This window comes from Cherax quadricarinatus, chromosome 65 (genome assembly GCF_038502225.1).
Source record: "Cherax quadricarinatus isolate ZL_2023a chromosome 65, ASM3850222v1, whole genome shotgun sequence".
Taxonomy (NCBI): Eukaryota; Metazoa; Arthropoda; class Malacostraca; order Decapoda; family Parastacidae; genus Cherax; species Cherax quadricarinatus.
Window position 1 is genome coordinate 8,110,314 of NC_091356.1, and position 24,163 is coordinate 8,134,476.

At 38.2% G+C, this 24,163-nt stretch overlaps 1 protein-coding gene across 2 annotated transcripts; it reads right to left on the reverse strand.

The window, feature by feature from the left end:
• Positions 1-1,066: 1,066 nt before the first annotated feature.
• LOC128700507 (UDP-glucosyltransferase 2) lies at positions 1,067-20,973 on the reverse strand. 2 transcript variants are annotated; one of them, XM_053793751.2, is made up of 11 exons: positions 20,829-20,973; positions 12,976-13,125; positions 11,826-12,098; positions 11,324-11,517; positions 10,030-10,125; positions 9,037-9,130; positions 7,852-7,943; positions 7,370-7,503; positions 5,314-5,533; positions 3,944-4,087; positions 1,067-1,214 (listed from the first exon to the last, which is right to left on the reverse strand). In XM_053793751.2, the coding sequence occupies exons 2-11, from the start codon at positions 13,123-13,125 to the stop codon at positions 1,082-1,084; spliced, it is 1,530 nt and encodes a 509-aa protein (XP_053649726.2). In that variant the 5' UTR covers positions 20,829-20,973; the 3' UTR covers positions 1,067-1,081. The 2 variants fall into 2 exon arrangements, with proteins under 2 accessions (XP_053649726.2, XP_053649725.2); XM_053793750.2 differs by having other exon boundaries at positions 20,789-20,947.
• Between the last annotated feature and the right edge of the window lie 3,190 nt (positions 20,974-24,163).

Sequence of the window (24,163 nt, forward strand, 5' to 3'; positions counted from 1 at the left end):
TATATATATATATATATATATATACACACGCAAAACAACCACTGTGAAAGAATAGAGAAGTTCCATGCGCTTTCGTGACTACTCACATTATCAATGTGAGTAGTCACGAAAGCGCTTGGAACTTCTCTATTCTTTCACAGTGGTTGTTTTGCGTGTATATATATATATATATATATATATATATATATATATATATATATATATATATATATATATATATATATATATATATATATATATATATATATATATATATATATATATATATATATATATATATATATATATATATATATATATATATATATATATATATATATATATATATATATATATATATATATATATATATACTTTAAAGATACACTATATTTTTACATAGTACTCTTGAGGAGATAATTTTTCATTAAAAACCTACAATAGACAAATTAAACCTAATTCAAATATTTAATAATAATTATTTTACAATACTTTGGTCTCGCATATCCTTTAATATAGCAAAATAACTGGTGGGAGTTTAAATAGGATTAGTCTATTGGTTTCTGCGATATAACAGAGATAATCCCCTTCTGAAAGTCAGTCTCCGTGGCTATCAGCCGTCTGTAAGTCGGGAAAACTTTATGGAAATCGCCCATCAAGTTTCGGAAACTGATTCAACTTACATTGTTACAGTGTTTTACTGGGTTCGAAGGTGTTAAGGTACAGCTGGTAGACTTCTTGAATGTTTGCATCTCTGGCTCCTGGGCTTTTGGAAACTGATTTAAAGGTTCTCGAGTACTTGGGAAGATTAAGCTGCAGCTCCTGGGTCTGTTAAGAGAGATCAGCTGCAGCTACTACTGAGGCTTCTGAGGTAGAGCTACTAGGCTTCCAGCAAGGGTTTAGGCACAGGAGGCTCAGGTTATGTGATAAAGGGATAACTCTCTCACATCATGCAATGACTCAGTGTCTGTTATTAACTTATCCTTGGCAACATAAATTGCCTCATCCATATATAGTGTAATAATAGTTTCGCAGAGAAACACTAGGACCTAGCTGTGTAATAAATAGAATGACAGGAAATATACACTAGGCAAGAATAATTTTAATCAGTTTTGGCCTTTGATTTGGAGAAGAGCCAGGAACACAAGGAAATTATAAGTCGTACTGAGACGTAGCTGATAATGACGAGCAAAACAACTACTGTTGCCCACACGTCCACGTTGTACAGCTCGTACCTGAAATTATAACGACACTGTTTAGACAAGATGGAACTGTGGTATGAAAAACGGAAAAAACTTAATAAAAATAACAAATGCGTGCTAAAGGAATAACAGGAAAAGTCGGTCGATGGATCTATAATTTCCTCACTAACAGAACACAGAGAGTAGTCGTCAACAGAGTAAAGTCCAAGGCAGCTACGGTGAAAAGCTCTGTTCCACAAGGCACAGTACTCGCTCCCATCTTGTTCCTCGTCCTCATATCTGACATAGAGAAGGATGTCAGCCACAGCACCGTGTCTTCCTTTGCAGATGACACCCGAATCTGCATGACAGTGTCTTCCATTGCAGACACTGCAAGGCTCCAGGCGGACATCAACCAAATCTTTCAGTGGGCTGCAGAAAACAATGTGAAGTACAAAACAAATTCTGGCCACAAAATAGAGCGAAACACCAACGTCAAAGACCTGGGAGTGATCATGTCGGAGGATCTCACCTTCAAGGACCATAACATTGTATCAATCGCATCTGCTAGAAAAATGACAGGATGGATAATGAGAACCTTCAAAACTAGGGAGGCCAAGCCCATGATGACACTCTTCAGGTCACTTGTTCTATCTAGGCTGGAATATTGCTGCACACTAACAGCACCTTTCAAGGCAGGTGAAATTGCTGACCTAGAAAATGTACAGAGAACCTTCACGGCGCGCATAACGGAGATAAAACACCTCAATTACTGGGAGCTCTTGAGGTTCCTAAACCTGTATTCCCTGGAACGCAGGCGGGAGAGATACATGATTATATACACCTGGAAAATCCTAGAGGGACTAGTACCGAACTTGCACACGAAAATCACTCACTACGAAAGCAAAAGACTTGGCAGACGATGCAACATCCCCCCAATGAAAAGCAGGGCTGTCACTAGCACGTTAAGAGACCATACAATAAGTGTCAGGGGCCCGAGACTGTTCAACTGCCTCCCAGCATACATAAAGGGGATTACCAACAGACCCCTGGCAGTCTTCAAGCTGGCACTGGACAAGCACCTAAAGTCGGTTCCTGACCAGCCGGGCTGTGGCCCGTACGTTGGTTTGCGTGCAGCCAGCAGTAACAGCCTGGTTGATCAGGCTCTGATCCACCAGGAGGCCTGGTCACAGACCGGGCCGCGGGGGCGTTGACCCCCGGAACTCTCTCCAGGTAAACTCCAGGTAATGAAGAAAAATGAATAGGTTTTCATTAGGTGAGTTACTGCCATGATTTTTACCACGACTCCTTCAAAGATATCCTGGAAGGGTGAGAGGAAAGTGTTCCTGGGTTATATGTATGTAACTGAAAAATATATATGCTTTGATTGGCATGGGATTGATTAGGTGATATGATTTTGCCTGATGGCTATACTAAGGTCATTAATTAAGACTTCAATGGTTAACTCTTCACCACCAGACACGAATGCTCTAATCAATAAAATAAGGATTAAAACACACACATACAAATATGCAATACAATCGCGGATAGGTGATCTTAACAATGCAATACAAACCACGGGGATGGAAATCTTCAGCTCATGATACTCGGTTCACTATCAAAAAATTCGCCAAATTTTTGCATCTGGTCACGAACACATGATCGGGTGCCGAACAAGCGCAGCTCCACCAGTTTTCACATTCCGAACCATTTTTTTTTTTTTGCACGCGCCAATTTTCCTCACTTCCCGTTGTTTGTGTACACCTAACATATTATTATTATTATAATCAAGGGGGAAGCACTAAACCCGTAGGATTATACAGCGCCTATGGGGGGATGGAAGGCATTCAGGCTTAATTCAGGGAACTGGAGCACAGATCCAATTCCCTAGATCAAGAGCCCCTCACCAGCGTCAAGGAGCCTTCCTTGAGGGGACACCTAACATAGACCCCTCACCTTGCAGTCGGTCTCAGTTAGACGTGCGTTCATTCGCTTTGAACTCCTTGTGTTTTATGTTGTGTGTTTTTTAATTCATTTTGCAATTAGCCATGGCCACTAAGCAAGTGAAGAGTGCGTGGGTAAAAAGAAGGGTTTGAAGAAAATTTAAATAGAAGTGAAGAAGGAAATTACCGAAAAGTATGAGAGTGGTGTGCGTGTTACCGATCATGCTGCGGAGTTCAAGAAGCTGAAATCTACGATCCCGACTTTTCTGAAGCAAAGAGCGGCTATTAAAGCAGCTAATGTTGCCAAGGGAGTTACGATGTGAACCAAGCAGAGGCCTCAAGAACTGTAAGAGGTGGAGAAACTGTTGCTAGTGTGGATGACCGAGAAGCAACTTGCAGGTGATAGCTTAAGCGAGGCGATCACATGCGAGAAAGCCAGGAAGATACACAGTGATTTGCCGCAGAATTACACTTCTACGAGTGCAGAAAGTGATAAATTTAAAGCCAGTAGAGGATGGTTTGAAAAGTTTCGTAAGAGAAGTTGCACTCATAATGTGGTAAGGCATGGAGAGCTAACTAGTTCTGACGCTGCTATGGTATGATTAACTGTTTTTGTGCTTGAAAATCTTAAAGAAATAATTTTTTACATACAGTTCTTAGGGGTCTGGAACGGATTAATCGTATTTACATACAATCCAATGGGAAAATTAGGTTCGGTTCACGACCAAATCGGGTCGCGACTAGAGTTTTGGAACTAATTATGGTCGTGACCAGAGGCTCCACTAGATTATTTTTATTAATGTTAACTGATATATTGAAGTAAAGTAGAGTTGTACTAACCATGTCATGGTGACAGCAGGACAGCGGAGATGGTATGCTCCCTGGTGTCGTATAACATACTTGATCCAGTAGAGGGCCACCTCTGCTGGCTCTTGTGGACGATCTATCATAACTTTGGACCTTCTTGCTACCTCAGCTCTCATGCTGCCTCGTCACACACACCAAGAAAGTAATTTGTATTATCAATTGGATCACTGAAACATTATGTGATGTATGTAAGTTAATCTGTCATGTGGGAGGAGGTGCCTTGATACTGGTAAAGAGTTCTTGATTCAATGAGTTGAATCAACCCTCCATTTTCTTGGCTCACTACTGATCACCTTCTATTCCTCAGGTGCTGTACGACTGAATAATAATAATAATAATAATAATAATAATAATAATAATAATAATAATAATAATAATAAAACAATAATAATTGTAAAATAATAAATGATAATGTTACTACAACCATCACTACACTACTAACTTTTACTACTGATAATAATGCAGCTAGGCTCCATACACTTCAATCTTGTTTGCCAATTCTACGTTCCGTTTTGACACCTCACATTTATATAATTTCATATTGATTGTTATCCCCAGCTGAACCAAGTACCAAGAAACAACAAAAACAACAAAAAATATATTCGTGAATGGGAGTTGGCATTACAGGAAAACTGGGCTGCCGTGGATCATAAACCAAGAATTTTTTGGGGAAAAAAAATCCCCTCTAGCTAATCTGTAGCTACTCCTGCCTTAGGTAATGTATATATATATATATATATATATATATATATATATATATATATATATATATATATATCTTATATATATATATATATATATAAGATATATATATATATATATATATATATATATATATATATATATATATATATATATATATATATATATATCTATATATATATATATATATATATATATATATATATATATATATATATATATATATATATATATATATATATATATATATATATATATATATATTGCCTATATTCCTTAAAGGTCTCAGTAGGAAGGCATGTATTATACCAATCTTCATCTTTCTTTACATCCTTAATCCTATGTTCAATTTGTAATCCTTCACGGAGATATAATCTCCTTTTTACACCTTATTTCACATCCGACTGATACACCCTTGTTGATAACTAGATTTTCGGAGGTTCATTGTAATTGTCATGTTCTTGAACTTACGGGAAGACAGCTCAGTAACGAATGATGGCGAATGTGCTTATCTTCTTCGAGTCACCCTCGGTAGGAAAAAGCCGAGTTGAAACACAAAGTCAGTCTTTAACATAAACGTTAAACTCTGCGATTACCATACCATTTGTTGTTTTAAGAGACGAAGAGAGACATAATAATACCTTGTGTCATTCATGACGCTGTTGATCATATTCTTGAGATTATCAAAGGTAAGTTGGTCCCAGAAGAGCACTTTGCCCCAGCCATCCCTCTGCACCTTGATCATGTTAGTCTGCTGGTCACCAAACACAGGCATTCCCAGCACTGATACACCGTGGTACATGGACTCCAGGGTGCTCAACAACCCACCATGTGTGATGAACAAACGTAAACGAGGGTCACCTGTGTAATGATACAAGTGTAGTTAGGTTATTATTATTATTATTATTATTATTATTATTATTATTATTATTATTATTATTATTATTATTATTATTATTATTATTATTATTATCATTCTAGTTATAGGGAAGTGTTTGGAAAGGCCTAAGCATTGTATTTGTTTTTGTAATAAGTTCATTTACACGATGAACTTTGCTATTATTCCATAGGTGTAGAATACAGTTTAGAGTATAAGAACTGCGTCACTACCGATAAGAACATAAGAACATAAGAAAGAAGGAACACTGCAATAGGCCTACTGACCCATGCGAAGCAGGTCCATGCCACCCCCTGGCCATGAACAATGACTACCTAGTCAGGTCACTTCCGCTTAAGGAAGGAGCACGGCACCAGACCTTGTAGCCCAGGCTAGTCAGGTCCAACTCACACCCACTCACACCTACTCATGTATTTATCCAACCTATTTTTAAAACTACACAAGGTCTTAGCTTCTATGACGGTACTCGGGAGTCTGTTCCACTCATCCACAACTCTATTATCAAACCAGTGCTTTCCTATGTCCTTCCTGAATCTGAACTTTTCCAACTTGAAACCACTGCTGCGAGTCCTGTCTTGGCTGGATATTTTCAGCACGCTATTTACATCCCCTTTATTTATTCCTGTTTTCCATTTATACACCCCGACCATATCCCCCCTAATTCTACGTCTTTCTAGAGGGTGCAGATTCAGGGCCCTCAGTCTATGGGATCAACTTTGTCATCCTCCTCTGTACGTTTCCCAGTGCATTTATATCCACTCTGTAATATGGTGACCAGAACTGTGCAGCATAATCTAAATGAGGCCTAACCAAGGATATATAGAGTTGAATTCTATTATTTATACTTCTTGATATGAAGCCAAGGATTCTGTTAGATTTATTGTGAACACTTATGCACTGTTGTCTTGGTTTCAGATTACTGTTTTCCAGAACTCCTAAATCCTTTTCGCAATTAGTAGTATTAAGATCTACACTATTCAGTTTGTAAGTGGCATGGTTATTGTCCTGTCCAACATTTAGCACTTTGCATTTGTCTACATTAAACTGCATCTGCCACTTCTCCGACCACTGCATCAGTCTATTCAAATCATCCTGGAGTACACTAATGTCCTCAATTGAATGAACTGGACGGCCTATTTTATTGTCATCATCATTTATTTGCTTACGTCGCTATTTATTCCCTCATCTATATCGTTTATGTAAATTGTGAATAACAAGGGGCCCAACACTGACCCCTGTGGAACACCGCTTGTGACGTGCCCCCATTCTGATTTCTCCCCATTTATGCAAACTCTTTGCTTCCAATTTGTCAACCACACCTCTACCCAGGAAAAAAATTCTCCTATTCCGTGTGCATTAAGTTTCCTCAAAAGTCTCTGATATGGAACTCTATCGAAAGCCTTACTGAAGTTCATATATACAACATCATAATCATTACCTGATCTACCTCCTCAAACACCTTAGCGAAAAAAAGTTAGTAAATTCATAAGACAGGAACGCCCCTTAGTAAAACCGTGTTGAGATTCATTTATCAATTTATGCCTATCAAGATGGTTACGAATTGCCTCAATTAGAACTTACTACAATATTATTTTTAACTACACGTTCAACATATTTATGAATTATACTTTAGATATTTCAGCATTACATTTGTTTCATTTAGAGACAATAACAAAATGTTTCACACCAAAGTAATGTCAGAATTTTTTGTGAGCCTGTTCTGGCGATGGACTTGAAGTTTCACTTCTCTCAGTCCCCGCCTTAACAGAGCCCTTTTGGAGGAAATAAGATGTACCTACCAAGAATATCTTGTTGTGGGAGCCACTTGCCAAGACGGACATTTGGGGGCAGGTCATCCATAATGTCCTTATCCCACTTCCACAAGACTCTCTGCTTGAGGGAGGCAAACACTTGAATCAGGACAGTGCGGTACCTGTGTGTATTGTGTGTAAGGTTAACTAACATACTGTATCACTGGTCTCATACAACAGATATGTCATTATCTGTGGAAGTATGAAAACAAAGACACAAGCTGCAAAACAAGCTTTCAATAAGACAATGTTTTCATCTGTGTAGAACTTTATAGTCATGATACTGTACGCAAGACTTGTTCTGCAAATTATGTTTCTATCTTCTACTTACCAGTAATGCCCCATTTCATCCAGTTGAGAAAGTATATGGACTTACAGCTGTGGAGCTCACAGTGTGTAACTTAGACGAAAGTTGTATGAATATCGTCGCCTTCATCAAACAATGAAACATAAAGCAAAAGTTTACTTACTCCTCTGGCATGGTGGATGGTGTGACAGCCGAACCAAGACTGAAGAAGATGAAGCCATCATCACCAGCACCTTGCACCCAATCTTCGAGGTCCTATAAGTAAAAGGACTATGTGAAATATACTATGTAATATAAGTGAGAACTTAGGTGGCATCGCTCTAGTATAGTAACTGTTTAGTTTGTTACATTTACAGCCAATAAACTGCAGAGGTTATTAGTGGTTATTAGTACACAAACACCACTGAAAAAAACCAATGTGCTTTCAGTTTAGCCAAACATCTATAATGCATAGTACTGTAAGGGTAGTGGCTAACTTATATTCAGGTAACATTCCAAAACTTTTCAACGAATACCCTCGGTGTAAATTAAAACAAGCTGATAATGACATTGTGGCATAATGGTAACCTTTACTGAGAAAACGGTTTGCTATTTCGCACATTTCTTTTCGAACTGGCATTCTCAGGTGCGAACCTGATAATGTCAAGTTAAGAGGGATGAGGGTGGTGTGTGTGCCGATAAGCAGGTCAGTCTGGAGTCTCGTCAACTGGAAGCCTCTCCGGTTCCTAGTTATGGTGTCTGTGGTATGAACTAGCGTCGATTCCAGGCATTATCAAGGATAATCATGTTCTCTCTGGGGGTAATCCATGTGGAGAGATGCCGTGTTACGAGGTAAAATACAGGCCATTATTAGTGTTATCCTGGAGTTTACCTGGAGAGAGTTCCGGAGGTCAACGCCCCCGCGGCCCGGTCTGTGACCAGGCCTCCTGGTGGATCAGAGCCTGATCAACCAGGCTGTTACTGCTGGCTGCAGGCAAACCAACGTACGAGCCACAGCCCTGCATGTGAACGAATAACTAGTCGTTTTACCCACGTACACTTTATTTCACTTACTACAAGTGTCGGTGTAGATGCTTGCAATATTCTCGTGGTTGGCTTTAACCTTCTTTAGCTCAGTCTTAAAGCAACTCGTTCTCAATAAAGATTTGCATTCTACCATATCACATGAGACACCTCACATCACCTGTTTCTACCTTACCTTCCTTGAGTATATATACGTGTTACCTATATACCCTGTGTTGCTTACTGAAGGCCTCCAAAGAGGAAAATATTTTCCCAATTTAAGCTTGTTGAACAACTTGTGTCCTTCCCTTCATACACTTACTCAATTGTGCACGAGGTAACTTACTTCTGGGAGAGGCTGTGCTGGACGGAGATGGATGCCTCCACAATGTACCACGGCAGGAACAATGGGACGAGCTGGGTAGTCGATGGTTTGTACACTGTGGAAATTCAACCCAGTCTGACCATGATTTGCATTTATCATATATTACGCATTTTTTCTATATTTTATGCTCAACTCTAAGGTACACTGCTACCATTTAGGATACGACCCACAATAGTGGATCGTATCCTAAAGGGTACCTATTCATTACTAAGTAAACAGGGGCAGCAGATGTGAGTAGACTCGCATAGAGGTTAAGTCCTACCCAAGAATAGAACGAAGATGTTATCGGCTATGAACCAAGCTCTTTAACCGCTGGGCAACTAGTATTTAAGAAGTACTACAAACGGTAAGCATTTATGTACAACTATAACCAAATGAAAATTTGAATAGCCAGAGAGGCTCATAATTTGTATATATGAGGAGCAGTGTTGCTAAGAGATCAGTGAACAAGGGTTTATTCATGTATCATGTTATACACACACATACACACATACATGTATATATATATATATATATATATATATATATATATATATATATATATATATATATATATATATATATATATATATATATATATATATATATAGATATATATATATGCAATAAGATCACAGTAAACAGGTGATTTCAGAATATGCAAAACAACCACTCTGAAAGAATAGAGAAATTCCAAGCGCTTTCGTGACTACTCACATTATCAAGGAACTATGAATGATTTTCTATGTAATGATTTTCATATTTGTTTGTCTTCACTGAATCTAGAGAGGACTCAGGTACTGACTTTTACAGAATGATTCAACTTGGTTATTTGCAGTCCTTAGTGGGTTGCCCCACTTCCCAGCAGTCCTCTGTTACACTATAAGAAATAGACAGACGAAGGGGAAATACGGTTTCACGGGTTTAATGCTGCACATAAATAACGATAATTAAAAGAAACACGTTCATACCTACCTGTTTATGAATACAAGACTAGCATTTAGGCGAATTTCTGAAAAACTTGGCATGTCAGGGGGACACAGGCCTCTGTTGTGACATTCTTCTTCTATCCTGAAGGTAGTAGTAAATTGAATCCATTATTGGTGGAACTAGTGTATTGCCGTACTGAGATAAAGTATTGCTAGTAACAGTCAAATGAGGAAATAAAGTAAACTTGTGACATAACTATATTCCTTCACTAAACTATGTTTACATTTAAGCATCCTGTGTATCAACAATAATTAACATAAACCAGTTCATCAGTGAACATATCAAATCATAGAACAGGTGGGGCTTGAACCCATTTGTTACATTACGATTTCGTGAGTAGTGTCATGAACATATTTTAACAATAAGAAATAAGTACTCTCAATTACCAAAACTGAATGTACACTAAGAAATCTAAAGAGAGGTAGCCATAATAATTTGAACAAGCTGTCGCCTGAGAGGTTAAAATGCCACCTCACATAAGAAATCGTGAAGAGTTCTTCATTATTTCGAGGCCCGGTCATGGTCCGGGTCTCGGGGGCGTTGACCCCCGGAACACCCTCTACGTATACTTCAGGTATACACAACGACCACCAAACCAGCTAGGGCTGTATTCTACTGCTAGATGGCTCCTGTTACCATGTTTACAGATGACCAATATGACAGAACCGTCCGTTTTGTCATATTTGTGTCTAGTTCAGAATAAATACACACTAGCAAGGGGCTGGATGAGCTGCAACGCAAGTTGAGCCCATTGATAAATTCCGTGCACAACAGGTTTTTGTTTATAATAGTTTCAAGTCATATGTTTCCTATCTCATTTCCGAGGTTCAGTCTTTGACCGAGTCGTAGATGCGATGATTTTCTGACGCAACAACATAAAGTCCCTGGAAGCTCTTATTAATAAATAACAGAATAAAACGTAATATACACAACAAAATTTAGTGGACTTAGATAAAACTATCAACACTATGAAAATATCAACAGTATAAAAATATCAACAGTATGAAAATATCAACAGTATAAAAATATCAACAGTATGAAAATATCAACAGTATAAAAATATCAACACTATGAAAATATCAACAGTATAAAAATATCAACAGTATGAAAATATCAACAGTATAAAAATATCAACAGTATGAAAATATCAACAGTATGAAAATATTAACAATATAATCCACATATATCCATTATTCCCATTATAATACCTCACGATTTCAAATGAAACACTCAGGTATTCACAGAAATACAAATTTAAAAAGTGCCAATAATTACGTACCTGTTGGCCGCAATATAAGAGAAGAAGAAATCTACAGCAACATCAGACAAAGTGCTGATTGCTCGCTGCATGAAGGTCATAGGATGTTTATAATCCAACAAAAGTGATGCATCATAGGAAGGAAACTGTGGGTTACCTATCACTGATGAGAGCGGCCCCATCAACCCTGCTGGACTCACGTATACAAAAGGGACCTGCCAATGAATAAGAAGGATAATATATTAGTAACATACAAGGTTACTGTAATAATGTCTATTACTACTACTGCTACTACCACTGCTACTACTACCGCTACTACTACTACTACTACTACTACTACTGCTATTACTAATAATAATGATAATAGCACAAATTAAAGTAATGAAGATTATATGAACAATTAGTGTTTCTCTGTTTCATCACTGTGTAGAAATAACTATGGTTTACATATGTACATTACCTACATATTTTACTAAATACTTTAACACATTAAAACACACATTTAACATGATACATGACTTACCTTCATCTGATAAATCAATGACAAGAAACAGTCAGACATAAATACGCTGAGGAGAACCAAATCAAAATCTTCTTTTAGTAAATTCTGAACTTCTTCCTTGCCCAGAGCATCAGAACACAGAACCGGTGTAACACTTAACAGTGAGAGTGGGGCAGACATTTTATTTCCAGTGAACATATTGGGAACCCTATCCAGTAAATCCACGCCTGTCAGGACCACCTCACGAACATTGTTCCGTTCCTTTGATGGCTTGATCGGGGTCACTATCGTAACCTGTACACACAAAAAAGAAATATAAGCAGGTGTAAGTATGATAGACATACTCTTCTATTTTTTAATGCTGGCTGAAGACCAGTGAGCAATATAGTGATTTCTAGGTGTTGTTGGTCAGGCAACATGGCAATATCTCCTCACACTATAATGACTCTTTCAACTGATGCTGGTTATTTGAATTTGATATAATTATATCTACATGCAGTGAGTTTATGTTTAATACTTTTATTGTTCGTTAATGTTACCTTTGTTTTCACTGCGTTGTGTATATATTTTTATAATCGTTGAGTGACCTACTAGATCAAAGTGCTCCATATATGTCACTACCACTACTACTGCTACTACTACTACGACTACTATTACTACTAATACTATTATTATTATTATTATTATTATTATTATTATTATTATTATTATTATTATTATTATTATTATTATATTCATAGGTAAACGCTAACCTTGCAAGGTAACAGATGTAAAGGCCGCTACTACAATATACTGAATAACCATTGTCTGCTATTCCTAATATTTATATTCTGACATCCAAACACTTTCTCAGGTTACTGAACTGAAATTACATATTATTTTTTGAAGAGAGGTAACGCAACATAACATGTGATTTCAGAGGGATGACAAAAATAATTCTGCATGCAATACTATCAAGTGTAACTGCAACTTTATAGGTAATGAAATCTGTAAATTAATCTCTCTCTCTCTCTCTCTCTCTCTCTCTCTCTCTCTCTCTCTCTCTCTCTCTCTCTCTCTCTCTCTCTCTCTCTCTATCTCTGTCTGTCTGTCTCTGTCTGTCTGTCTCTCTCTCTCTCTCTCTCTCTCTCTCTCGCAGAATCTCTCTCTGCAATAATCACATTAGACTGACCTGGTTGTTATCATCAGCCAAGGCATTGATGATTCCCATATAAAAGTTTTTGTGACTACGTGAAGAGATGGGTGCCAAGAAGAGTATTTTGCTAGCCAGCACTGTCTGCAACACTGCAGCACTCACCAGCACTGCTACCCACCACTGCATCTAGAAAACAAAGATTTAATCAGTGCTGAATGAACCATACCCCCGGCCGGGATTGAACCCGCGGTCATAGAGTCTCAAAACTCCAGCCCGTCGCGCTAACCACTAGACCAGCTAGCCACAATAAGATTCATCCAACTAGGTATATTTCTACACCATAGGAAGGTTAGCACAGGCACCTCTGTGACCACAAATGCAAGTTTTTACAGACGAATCTCCAGCTAGCGTGGCCGTGACGAACTCTAGCTCAAGTCCCTTCACTGCCGTCAACATGACTTAAGAAATCGTAATGACACGATTGCAAATAAACCATACCCCCGGCCGGGATTGAACCCGCGGTCATAGAGTCTCAAAACTCCAGCCCGTCGCGCTAACCACTAGACCAGCTAGCCACAATAAGATTCATCCAACTAGGTATATTTCTACACCATAGGAAGGTTAGCACAGGCACCTCTGTGACCACAAATGCAAGTTTTTACAGACGAATCTCCAGCTAGCGTGGCCGTGACGAACTCTAGCTCAAGTCCCTTCACTGCCGTCAACATGACTTAAGAAATCGTAATGACACGATTGCAAATAAACCATACCCCCGGCCGGGATTGAACCCGCGGTCATAGAGTCTCAAAACTCCAGCCCGTCGCGCTAACCACTAGACCAGCTAGCCACAATAAGATTCATCCAACTAGGTATATTTCTACACCATAGGAAGGTTAGCACAGGCACCTCTGTGACCACAAATGCAAGTTTTTACAGACGAATCTCCAGCTAGCGTGGCCGTGACGAACTCTAGCTCAAGTCCCTTCACTGCCGTCAACATGACTTAAGAAATCGTAATGACACGATTGCAAATAAACCATACCCCCGGCCGGGATTGAACCCGCGGTCATAGAGTCTCAAAACTCCAGCCCGTCGCGCTAACCACTAGACCAGCTAGCCACAATAAGATTCATCCAACTAGGTATATTTCTACACCATAGGAAGGTTAGCACAGGCACCTCTGTGACCACAAATGCAAGTTTTTACAGACGAATCTCCAGCTAGCGTGGCCGTGACGAACTCTAGCTCAAGTCCCTTCACTGCCGTCAACATGACTTAAGAAATCGTAATGACACGATTGCAAATAAACCATACCCCCGGCCGGGATTGAACCCGCGGTCATAGAGTCTCAAAACTCCAGCCCGTCGTCACAGAGGTGCCTGTGCTAACCTTCCTATGGTGTAGAAATATACCTAGTTGGATGAATCTTATTGTGGCTAGCTGGTCTAGTGGTTAGCGCGACGGGCTGGAGTTTTGAGACTCTATGACCGCGGGTTCAATCCCGGCCGGGGGTATGGTTTATTTGCAATCGTGTCATTACGATTTCTTAAGTCATGTTGACGGCAGTGAAGGGACTTGAGCTAGAGTTCGTCACGGCCACGCTAGCTGGAGATTCGTCTGTAAAAACTTGCATTTGTGGTCACAGAGGTGCCTGTGCTAACCTTCCTATGGTGTAGAAATATACCTAGTTGGATGAATCTTATTGTGGCTAGCTGGTCTAGTGGTTAGCGCGACGGGCTGGAGTTTTGAGACTCTATGACCGCGGGTTCAATCCCGGCCGGGGGTATGGTTTATTTGCAATCGTGTCATTACGATTTCTTAAGTCATGTTGACGGCAGTGAAGGGACTTGAGCTAGAGTTCGTCACGGCCACGCTAGCTGGAGATTCGTCTGTAAAAACTTGCATTTGTGGTCACAGAGGTGCCTGTGCTAACCTTCCTATGGTGTAGAAATATACCTAGTTGGATGAATCTTATTGTGGCTAGCTGGTCTAGTGGTTAGCGCGACGGGCTGGAGTTTTGAGACTCTATGACCGCGGGTTCAATCCCGGCCGGGGGTATGGTTTATTTGCAATCGTGTCATTACGATTTCTTAAGTCATGTTGACGGCAGTGAAGGGACTTGAGCTAGAGTTCGTCACGGCCACGCTAGCTGGAGATTCGTCTGTAAAAACTTGCATTTGTGGTCACAGAGGTGCCTGTGCTAACCTTCCTATGGTGTAGAAATATACCTAGTTGGATGAATCTTATTGTGGCTAGCTGGTCTAGTGGTTAGCGCGACGGGCTGGAGTTTTGAGACTCTATGACCGCGGGTTCAATCCCGGCCGGGGGTATGGTTTATTTGCAATCGTGTCATTACGATTTCTTAAGTCAGTAGTGCTGAATGACACAAACTTACTAAAAAGAGTAATAAATGTCAGTGTACAGTAACTGAAACATTTGAAAACTAACCCATAATTGAATAGAAAGGCATAGTGTCACTAGTTAATGGTCCAACTCGGACCGAAACGTCGTAAGTTTCATTCTCGTATGTGCAGGCTGTATGTGTATTGTGTAACCCATAATTTAAAGTATAAGTCTTAAATTTCAATGTCTTAACCTTAATGATTACGCAAGAGGTTTGTACCACACTGTCATATGTGCGATAAGTAACAGTTTGAAGGTAGACAGCAGCCATCCATTGAGGTACTACCCTCCTATCACACGAGTGTGAATCAAAGGTAGTATGATGGTAGACAGCAGGCATCCAAGGAGGTATTACTTTCCTGCTATATGAGTGCAAAACGTAGGTAGTATGTAGTAGAGAGCAACTATTCAGGGAGGTAAATGAATGGACTGTGGTGGTTCTCCACAGTGGCTAGAAAATGGCTTAAACATTTGGGAGAGAAAAGCTTTATTATACGACGTTTCACTCTCAGTGAAGCTTACCAAGTGCCTGATAAAGTCCTACTGTGGGTGAAACATTAAATAACGATGGTTTTATCTGCTGAAAGTGGCCTTTGAAATTGCAATATAAGTGTCTCATCTCTCTCGACACACTCGCGTAGTTCATTAATCACTTGTAACACTAACTTCACGTGAATAGCCGCCCACAACAGTGAAGAAGAAAATTACTTTCTAGAACAGCTTTTAACTATACCGAATGACTTGAAAGAGACTGAAACATAAAATAACGTTGACCCATTAGATAACTGTTAAGCGAAGTCATGACTCACGAAATCGTAATAACACGATTGTGAGGACTTGTCATGGGTTCAAACCTTACCCGTTCCGCGGTTTGTTAAGTGAAGTGTTATGTTAAATGATGACTGTGACAACCAGTCGACAAGCGTGTATAAAAAGCGAATACAACAAACCTTTAATGTAAACAATGCAAGTATTGTTTACTAATCTGTGGGTTCCTGGTTCGAAGTAACTTAGCTCTTGTTAGTAAGACGCTGCATGACGCCTGCGGGTCTGGCCTTAATCACCATCCTAGATTCGGTAACAGTCCCTGATACCGAATCTAGGAGAGTGAATTGCCTACGTGATATCTGATGGTGACCTTAGATTTCAATTTTCTAGATACAACTTCAAAAGTGTTTTGGAAATTTGATGATTTAAGGTAAAAGCAGCTACAACTACTACTACTACTACTGCTGCTACTACTACTGCTACTACTACCACTACTGCTACTACTACTAATACTACTACTACTACTACTTCTGCTGGTGATGCTCCTGCTGCTGCCTTGCTACTGCAGTTGATGCAATAACACAATGAACCATGCTGGTCGACTGTGTTACTTGATTATAGCCAAGGACTGGGCGAAACGTCGAGTTTGCGTTATTAGCTGAGAATCCTTGAAGCCACAGGGTCGTGACTTGTTACAACCACAGTGTCGTGACTTGTTACAACCACAGTATTGTGACTTGTTGCAGCCACAGTGTTGTGACTTGTTACAACCACAGTGTTGTGACTTATTGCAGCCACAGTGTTGTGACTTATTGCAGCCACAGTGTTGTGACTTGTTGCAGCCACAGTGTTGTGACTTGTTACAGCCACAGTGTTGTGACTCGTTACAACCACGGTATTGTGACTTGTTGCAGCCACAGTATTGTGACTTGTTGCAGCCACGGTATTGTGACTTGTTGCAGCCACAGTATTGTGACTTGTTGCAGCCACGGTATTGTGACTTACTGCAGCTACGGTACTGTGACTTATTGCAGCCACGGTATTGTGACTTATTGTAGCCACGGTATTGTGATTTATTGCAGCACTGGTGTTGTGACTTTTAATCTTCTCAAGATATCAAGTTACCAGATAACGTTACCTGTGAGATATTAAAACTGCCTGTGTGCGCTAATGTCTTTAACTTCTCTCCCTTCAGAGAAGAGCTCTTAAACCAAGCAGATGGAGCTACCTTCTCGTTTCTAAAATAAAATTTGATTTCCTCCCATTCCTTAAGCAGTGTATGATCCCTCAAGATTTAGCGCTTCCTGACAAATATATAGTATTAATAATAATACTATTACCAATACCACCATTACTACTAATACTATTGCCAATACCACCACCACTTCTACTACTGCTGCTGCTACTACTACTACTCGTATAAGTACCACCACCAATACCACTACTGATACTTCCTCCACTACTACTTCTACCACCACCACCACTACTACTATTACTACTGCTACTGCCACCACTACTATTACTGCTACTACTACTATGACCACCACCACTGCCACTACTGCTATTAACAATAATAAGAGAGAACTGGCTCACAGCTGGTGATTTCTGACAGAACAAGATACAAAGGTGCCGAATATGAGACCTTTTTATGAAAACTTCGATACTCAATGGTACTGAACGCAAAGGTAACCTTGCTATAATGAACCTAACTTACTTTACCTTTACCTAAATTTAATTAAATGTATCATAGGTTAAAATTCATTTAACAATAATTAAAATAAATGATATATATATATATATTATATATATATTATATATATATATATATATTATATATATATTATATATTTATATATATATATATATATATATATATATATGAGGCAGTAGGTAAAATGAAAGGGGGTAAGGCAGCCGGGATTGATGGGATAAAGATAGAAATGTTAAAAGCAGGTGGGGATATAGTTTTGGAGTGGTTGGTGCAATTATTTAATAAATGTATGGAAGAGGGTAAGGTACCTAGGGATTGGCAGAGAGCATGCATAGTTCCTTTGTATAAAGGCAAAGGGGATAAAAGAGAGTGCAAAAATTATAGGGGGATAAGTCTGTTGAGTGTACCTGGTAAAGTGTATGGTAGAGTTATAATTGAAAGAATTAAGAGTAAGACGGAGAATAGGATAGCAGATGAACAAGGAGGCTTTAGGAAAGGTAGGGGGTGTGTGGACCAGGTGTTTACAGTGAAACATATAAGTGAACAGTATTTAGATAAGGCTAAAGAGGTCTTTGTGGCATTTATGGATTTGGAAAAGGCGTATGACAGGGTGGATAGGGGGGCAATGTGGCAGATGTTGCAAGTGTATGGTGTAGGAGGTAGGTTACTGAAAGCAGTGAAGAGTTTTTACGAGGATAGTGAGGCTCAAGTTAGAGTATGTAGGAAAGAGGGAAATTTTTTCCCAGTAAAAGTAGGCCTTAGACAAGGATGTGTGATGTCACCGTGGTTGTTTAATATATTTATAGATGGGGTTGTAAGAGAAGTAAATGCGAGGGTCTTGGCAAGAGGCGTGGAGTTAAAAGATAAAGAATCCTACACAAAGTGGGAGTTGTCACAGCTGCTCTTTGCTGATGACACTGTGCTCTTGGGAGATTCTGAAGAGAAGTTGCAGAGATTGGTGGATGAATTTGGTAGGGTGTGCAAAAGAAGAAAATTAAAGGTGAATACAGGAAAGAGTAAGGTTATGAGGATAACAAAAAGATTAGGTGATGAAAGATTGAATATCAGATTGGAGGGAGAGAGTATGGAGGAGGTGAACGTATTCAGATATTTGGGAGTGGACGTGTCAGCGGATGGGTCTATGAAAGATGAGGTGAATCATAGAATTGATGAGGGAAAAAGAGTGAGTGGTGCACTTAGGAGTCTGTGGAGACAAAGAACTTTGTCCTTGGAGGCAAAGAGGGGAATGTATGAGAGTATAGTTTTACCAACGCTCTTATATGGGTGTGAAGCGTGGGTGATGAATGTTGCAGCAAGGAGAAGGCTGGAGGCAGTGGAGATGTCATGTCTGAGGGCAATGTGTGGTGTGAATATAATGCAGAGAATTCGTAGTTTGGAAGTTAGGAGGAGGTGCGGGATTACCAAAAGTGTTGTCCAGAGGGCTGAGGAAGGGTTGTTGAGGTGGTTCGGACATGTAGAGAGAATGGAGCGAAACAGAATGACTTCAAGAGTGTATCAGTCTGTAGTGGAAGGAAGGCGGGGTAGGGGTCGGCCTAGGAAGGGTTGGAGGGAGGGGGTAAAGGAGGTTTTGTGTGCGAGGGGCTTGGACTTCCAGCAGGCATGCGTGAGCGTGTTTGATAGGAGTGAATGGAGACAAATGGTTTTTAATACTTGACGTGCTGTTGGAGTGTGAGCAAAGTAACATTTATGAAGGGATTCAGGGAAACCGGCAGGCCGGACTTGAGTCCTGGAGATGGGAAGTACAGTGCCTGCACTCTGAAGGAGGGGTGTTAATGTTGCAGTTCAAAAACTGTAGTGTAAAGCACCCTTCTGGCAAGACAGTGATGGAGTGAATGATGGTGAAAGTTTTTCTTTTTCGGGCCACCCTGCCTTGGTGGGAATCGGCCGGTGTGATAATAAAAAAAAAAAAATAAAATATATATATATATATATATATATGTATGTATGTATGTATATATATATATATATATATATACATATATATGTATATATATATATATATATATATATATATATATATATATATATATATATATATATACATATATATGTATATATATATATATATATATATATATATATATATATATATATATATATATATATATATATATATATATATATAAATATATATATATATATATATATATATATATATATATATATATATATATATATATATATATATATATATATATATATATATATATATATGTCGTGCCGAATAGGCAGAACTTGCGATCTTGGCTTAAATACCAACGCTCATCTTGCCATATAGGACAAGTGAAAATTTGTGTATGCAATAATTTCGCCAAAATCATTCTTAACCTAACAAAAAATATATATTTCACTGTGTTTGTTTAGTATTAAATTATTGTAAACGTATCTAAAATGTATTTAGTTGGGTTAGGCTAAAGTAAATTGCGCTTCTTATAATAAGGTTAGGTAAGCTTTCTAAGATTCTTTTGGTGCAAAATTGTAAATTTTTACATTAACATAAATGAAAATTTTTTTTTAGAAAGGATTTAATTTTAAATGAGTTCTTGCTAATTGACCAGTTTTACATATTCGGCACGACATATATATATATATATATATATATATATATATATATATATATATATATATATATATATATATATATATATATATATATATATATATATATATATATACATATATATATATGCATATGAATATATCGACTCGACATGAAGAGAAAGAACAAACAGTTTTCGATACCATGAACATACACAGAGTATAAATTATTTTTTTAGTAAAATATAAAATAAAAAGTTCTATATACTTTCGTTATATATCAAGTGACATTTTTCTTAAGAGTATAAAAAAATTACTAAATTTAATAGAAGATAAAAATTCACATGTTATCAGAATTATACTTTTAAACTTCTGAAGTTTTGATGAAAATATGAATTATCAACTTACCTCAGCGACTGTCTGGTGAAAACAGCGTAAAGAAACTCACTATGAATGTTGAACAATTACTTGAGAGAAGCACTCAACATCAGTTGCCTGAGCCAGCGATCACACTGCCTTGTGTTTACACTTTAATACGGAGAGATATTGTCATATAATCGTGACTTGGTAATTGAATCGAGCCGGCTTATAGCTGCTATCTCAAGGTCACGAGCTATTTATACACATAATAACAATTTCTATTATTTTTTTCTGATGTGTATGTCTGTCCTTACGTGTGTGCACTGAGTACATATACTTGGAGGGCTGGTTGGTAAATGGGGTTTAGAGAGTATCAACCACATGAGGGTCATTAAAGCTGCATGTAGACTGTTCGCTACTAGTCAAGGATACTTTATCCTTAATATAGGAAAGAAAGCAAACTCTCGGTGTATATACAATGAGTGATACTCGCCTCTCAGTGTATATATCCTGTGTGCATGGAGGAGTGTATATTTTCAGCTCCGAATTCTTTGCTTAATATCAATACCACACATGGTTCTCAAACTTCGCATCTCCACTTACATCTGGCTCTTCCTCACTCCTACAAGATGTTATACCTCCCTGCCCAGTGCATGAAATCACTCCTACCGTTCATGAACATTTAAGAGCTCAAAATATTCCTTCCACCTCCCCATCCAATATCTCCCTTCTTTTGCTTTTAGCTACTGAATTTATTTGTTTCCTAGACTTTCTCAACTTATTAATCTAACTCCAAAACTTTTTCTTGTTCTCAGAAAACTTGTTGATAAAGCCTCACCCATTCTTTTATTGGATTCCATTTTGCACTCCCTTACCATTCTTTTAACCTCTTTTACTCTCCGTATACTCCTCTGTATATCACTTCTACATTGTAAAAACTTGTCATATGTTAGCTTTTTCTGCCTCTCTACCCTCTTTACCTCATCATTTCACTAACTACTACTCTTGCCACTTGCATCCACTCTCCTACACCCACAAACCTCTCCTGTACACTTAACACTGCGTTCTGAAATCTACATCTTACTTTTCCGATTCTCTCTTAACCTGTATTATCTGTAGCCTCACCTGTCTTGTAATAGTTGCTTATGTTTTACCATAAATATCTCTTTATTTACCTTATGCCCATCTACCTCTTACCCCCACTATAGCTACCACTAAATAATGATCTGGTATATCTATCACCCCTGTAAAAAACATACACATTCACATGGCTACCCAGCTATATTTTTTTAATAATGCATTTTCTAACAAGCTGCAGTTATTATTTACTATGTAGTATCTTGTGTACTTATTTTTTTTTCTTAAAATATGTCTTGCCTATTATCAAACGTTTTTCTATACACAATTCAGTTACTGCCCCAATTATCATTTAATCTTGTTACTCCAAAACTTAGTTTCTATGCCATCTACAACAGTGTCTCCCATGCGTTTGATTCATTTCACGAGGGGAGCGCTAAGTTCGCAAGAGTCGTGGGGGAATGGGTGATAATCACATTTGATCCAAGGAAAGGGAGGGGAGCTACAGTTGTTTGGATCAAGAGCCTTTCACTTCCCTAAGTTACCTTGAAAGGTGTTGTAGTTAAAAAAATGTTTAGAATGGTGTGTAAGGCGTAGGTTCCAATTTTGCTGATTTTGTTTAACAATTTAGTTATTTGTTTTAGTGCTGTTGCTTGAGAATATCTCTACCTATCGGCTTCATACTTTCAGCACCGGTGCAGCCTACTTAAGGAACGTATAGACTTTTACTAGGCTTTGTAAGATCCAATATGGAGATGATAAGGACACAAAAACTATAACTGGAACCTTTATTCAGTGTTTCAGCCATACAATCTTGTCGATATTCCCGCACCATCTTCTGTTACAAGCTTCAGTTAGTAAGTAAATTTATTCAGGTACACATAAATACAGTTACATAAATTATCATATATAACAGTATATGTGTAGATTACCTAGAATAACTTATTTCAACCTTAAAAGTTAAAGCAGGTAAGTAACTTAACTATGTGAAAAGCAGTTACAATTAAAGATGTACTAGTTCGTAATTTCACTTATATAAACAATTTAAATATCTTATCACCCTATCTGAAGCACTAAGTAATTTCTGTAGATAACTGAAGAATTAAAGCTAGCTTAATGCCACCTTAAAGCTACCCTATATATATATATATATATATATATATATATATATATATATATATATATATATATATATATATATATATATATATATATATATATATATATATATAATATATATATATATATATATATATATATATATATATATATATATATATATATATATATATATATATATATATATATATATATATATATATATATATTTTACTCAATTCCATTTAGGAGATAACTTTCTATTTAAAACCTACAACAAATTAAATATAAAGGATTGTTCAAGACATGTTAGGCAAACGTTCAGACAACAGATGCCTCATAATATTACTTCTGATAAAAACTGGAAAAACGGTCATATAGTCTATTATACACAAATAGTTGTAGTACAAGGAGTAAGACGGAGAGCGAGACTGTAGATGAACAAGGAATTTATAATAGGTAGGGGATGTGTAGATCAAGTGTTTACACTGGAGTATTGGAGTAAATATAGATATTATCGTAATAACTAAAACTTGGTTCAGTCTGAAAAATAGGGACGTGTCTGCTGAGTGTCACGTACACGGGTGTAAATTATTCTACACTGAGAGAATCAACAGGAAAGATGGCAGAGTTGCTATGTATGTTAGGGGAAAATTTATATTATTGCGTAAGAAACAATATAAAGGTGGAAGGGAGAGACACGGAGTCTGTTTGGCAGAAGATTCGTCTCTCAGCCCTTGAGTAGAGAGGACGTGCGCTGCTGCTACCCCCTGGTGTTGATTAGTGGCAGTTATATTTTCACAGCATGGCGCAGGCAAGCCGGAGACGCATAAACACAGTCTGTGTTGAGCTTATCCGTGGGGCTGTGACAGGAACTTCTATGGACCTGATACTACCTGCAATCATACGAGATACATATGGTATTGCTGACGAGGAGATATATGGAGTAGCGCTGAATGGCACGACAAGGATCTTTGTCAAGTTTAATTTGGCAAGTGTGTATGAGGCGGTAGTAGACAAGTACCAGGAGGTTACTTTGACAGTTAACTCCGCTGTGACCGTGCGACTTCACGACGTTTCTCGCCATTACACATGGGTTAAGATTAGAAATGTGCCATTCGAGGCGGATGATTCTGACATCCGTCTTGCGATGGGCAAATATGGTACAGTACATATGGCCACTGTTGGGAAGTGGGCCACTGGGCCATACGCAGGGAAACTCGAAGGAACGTATTCTGTGAAGATGAC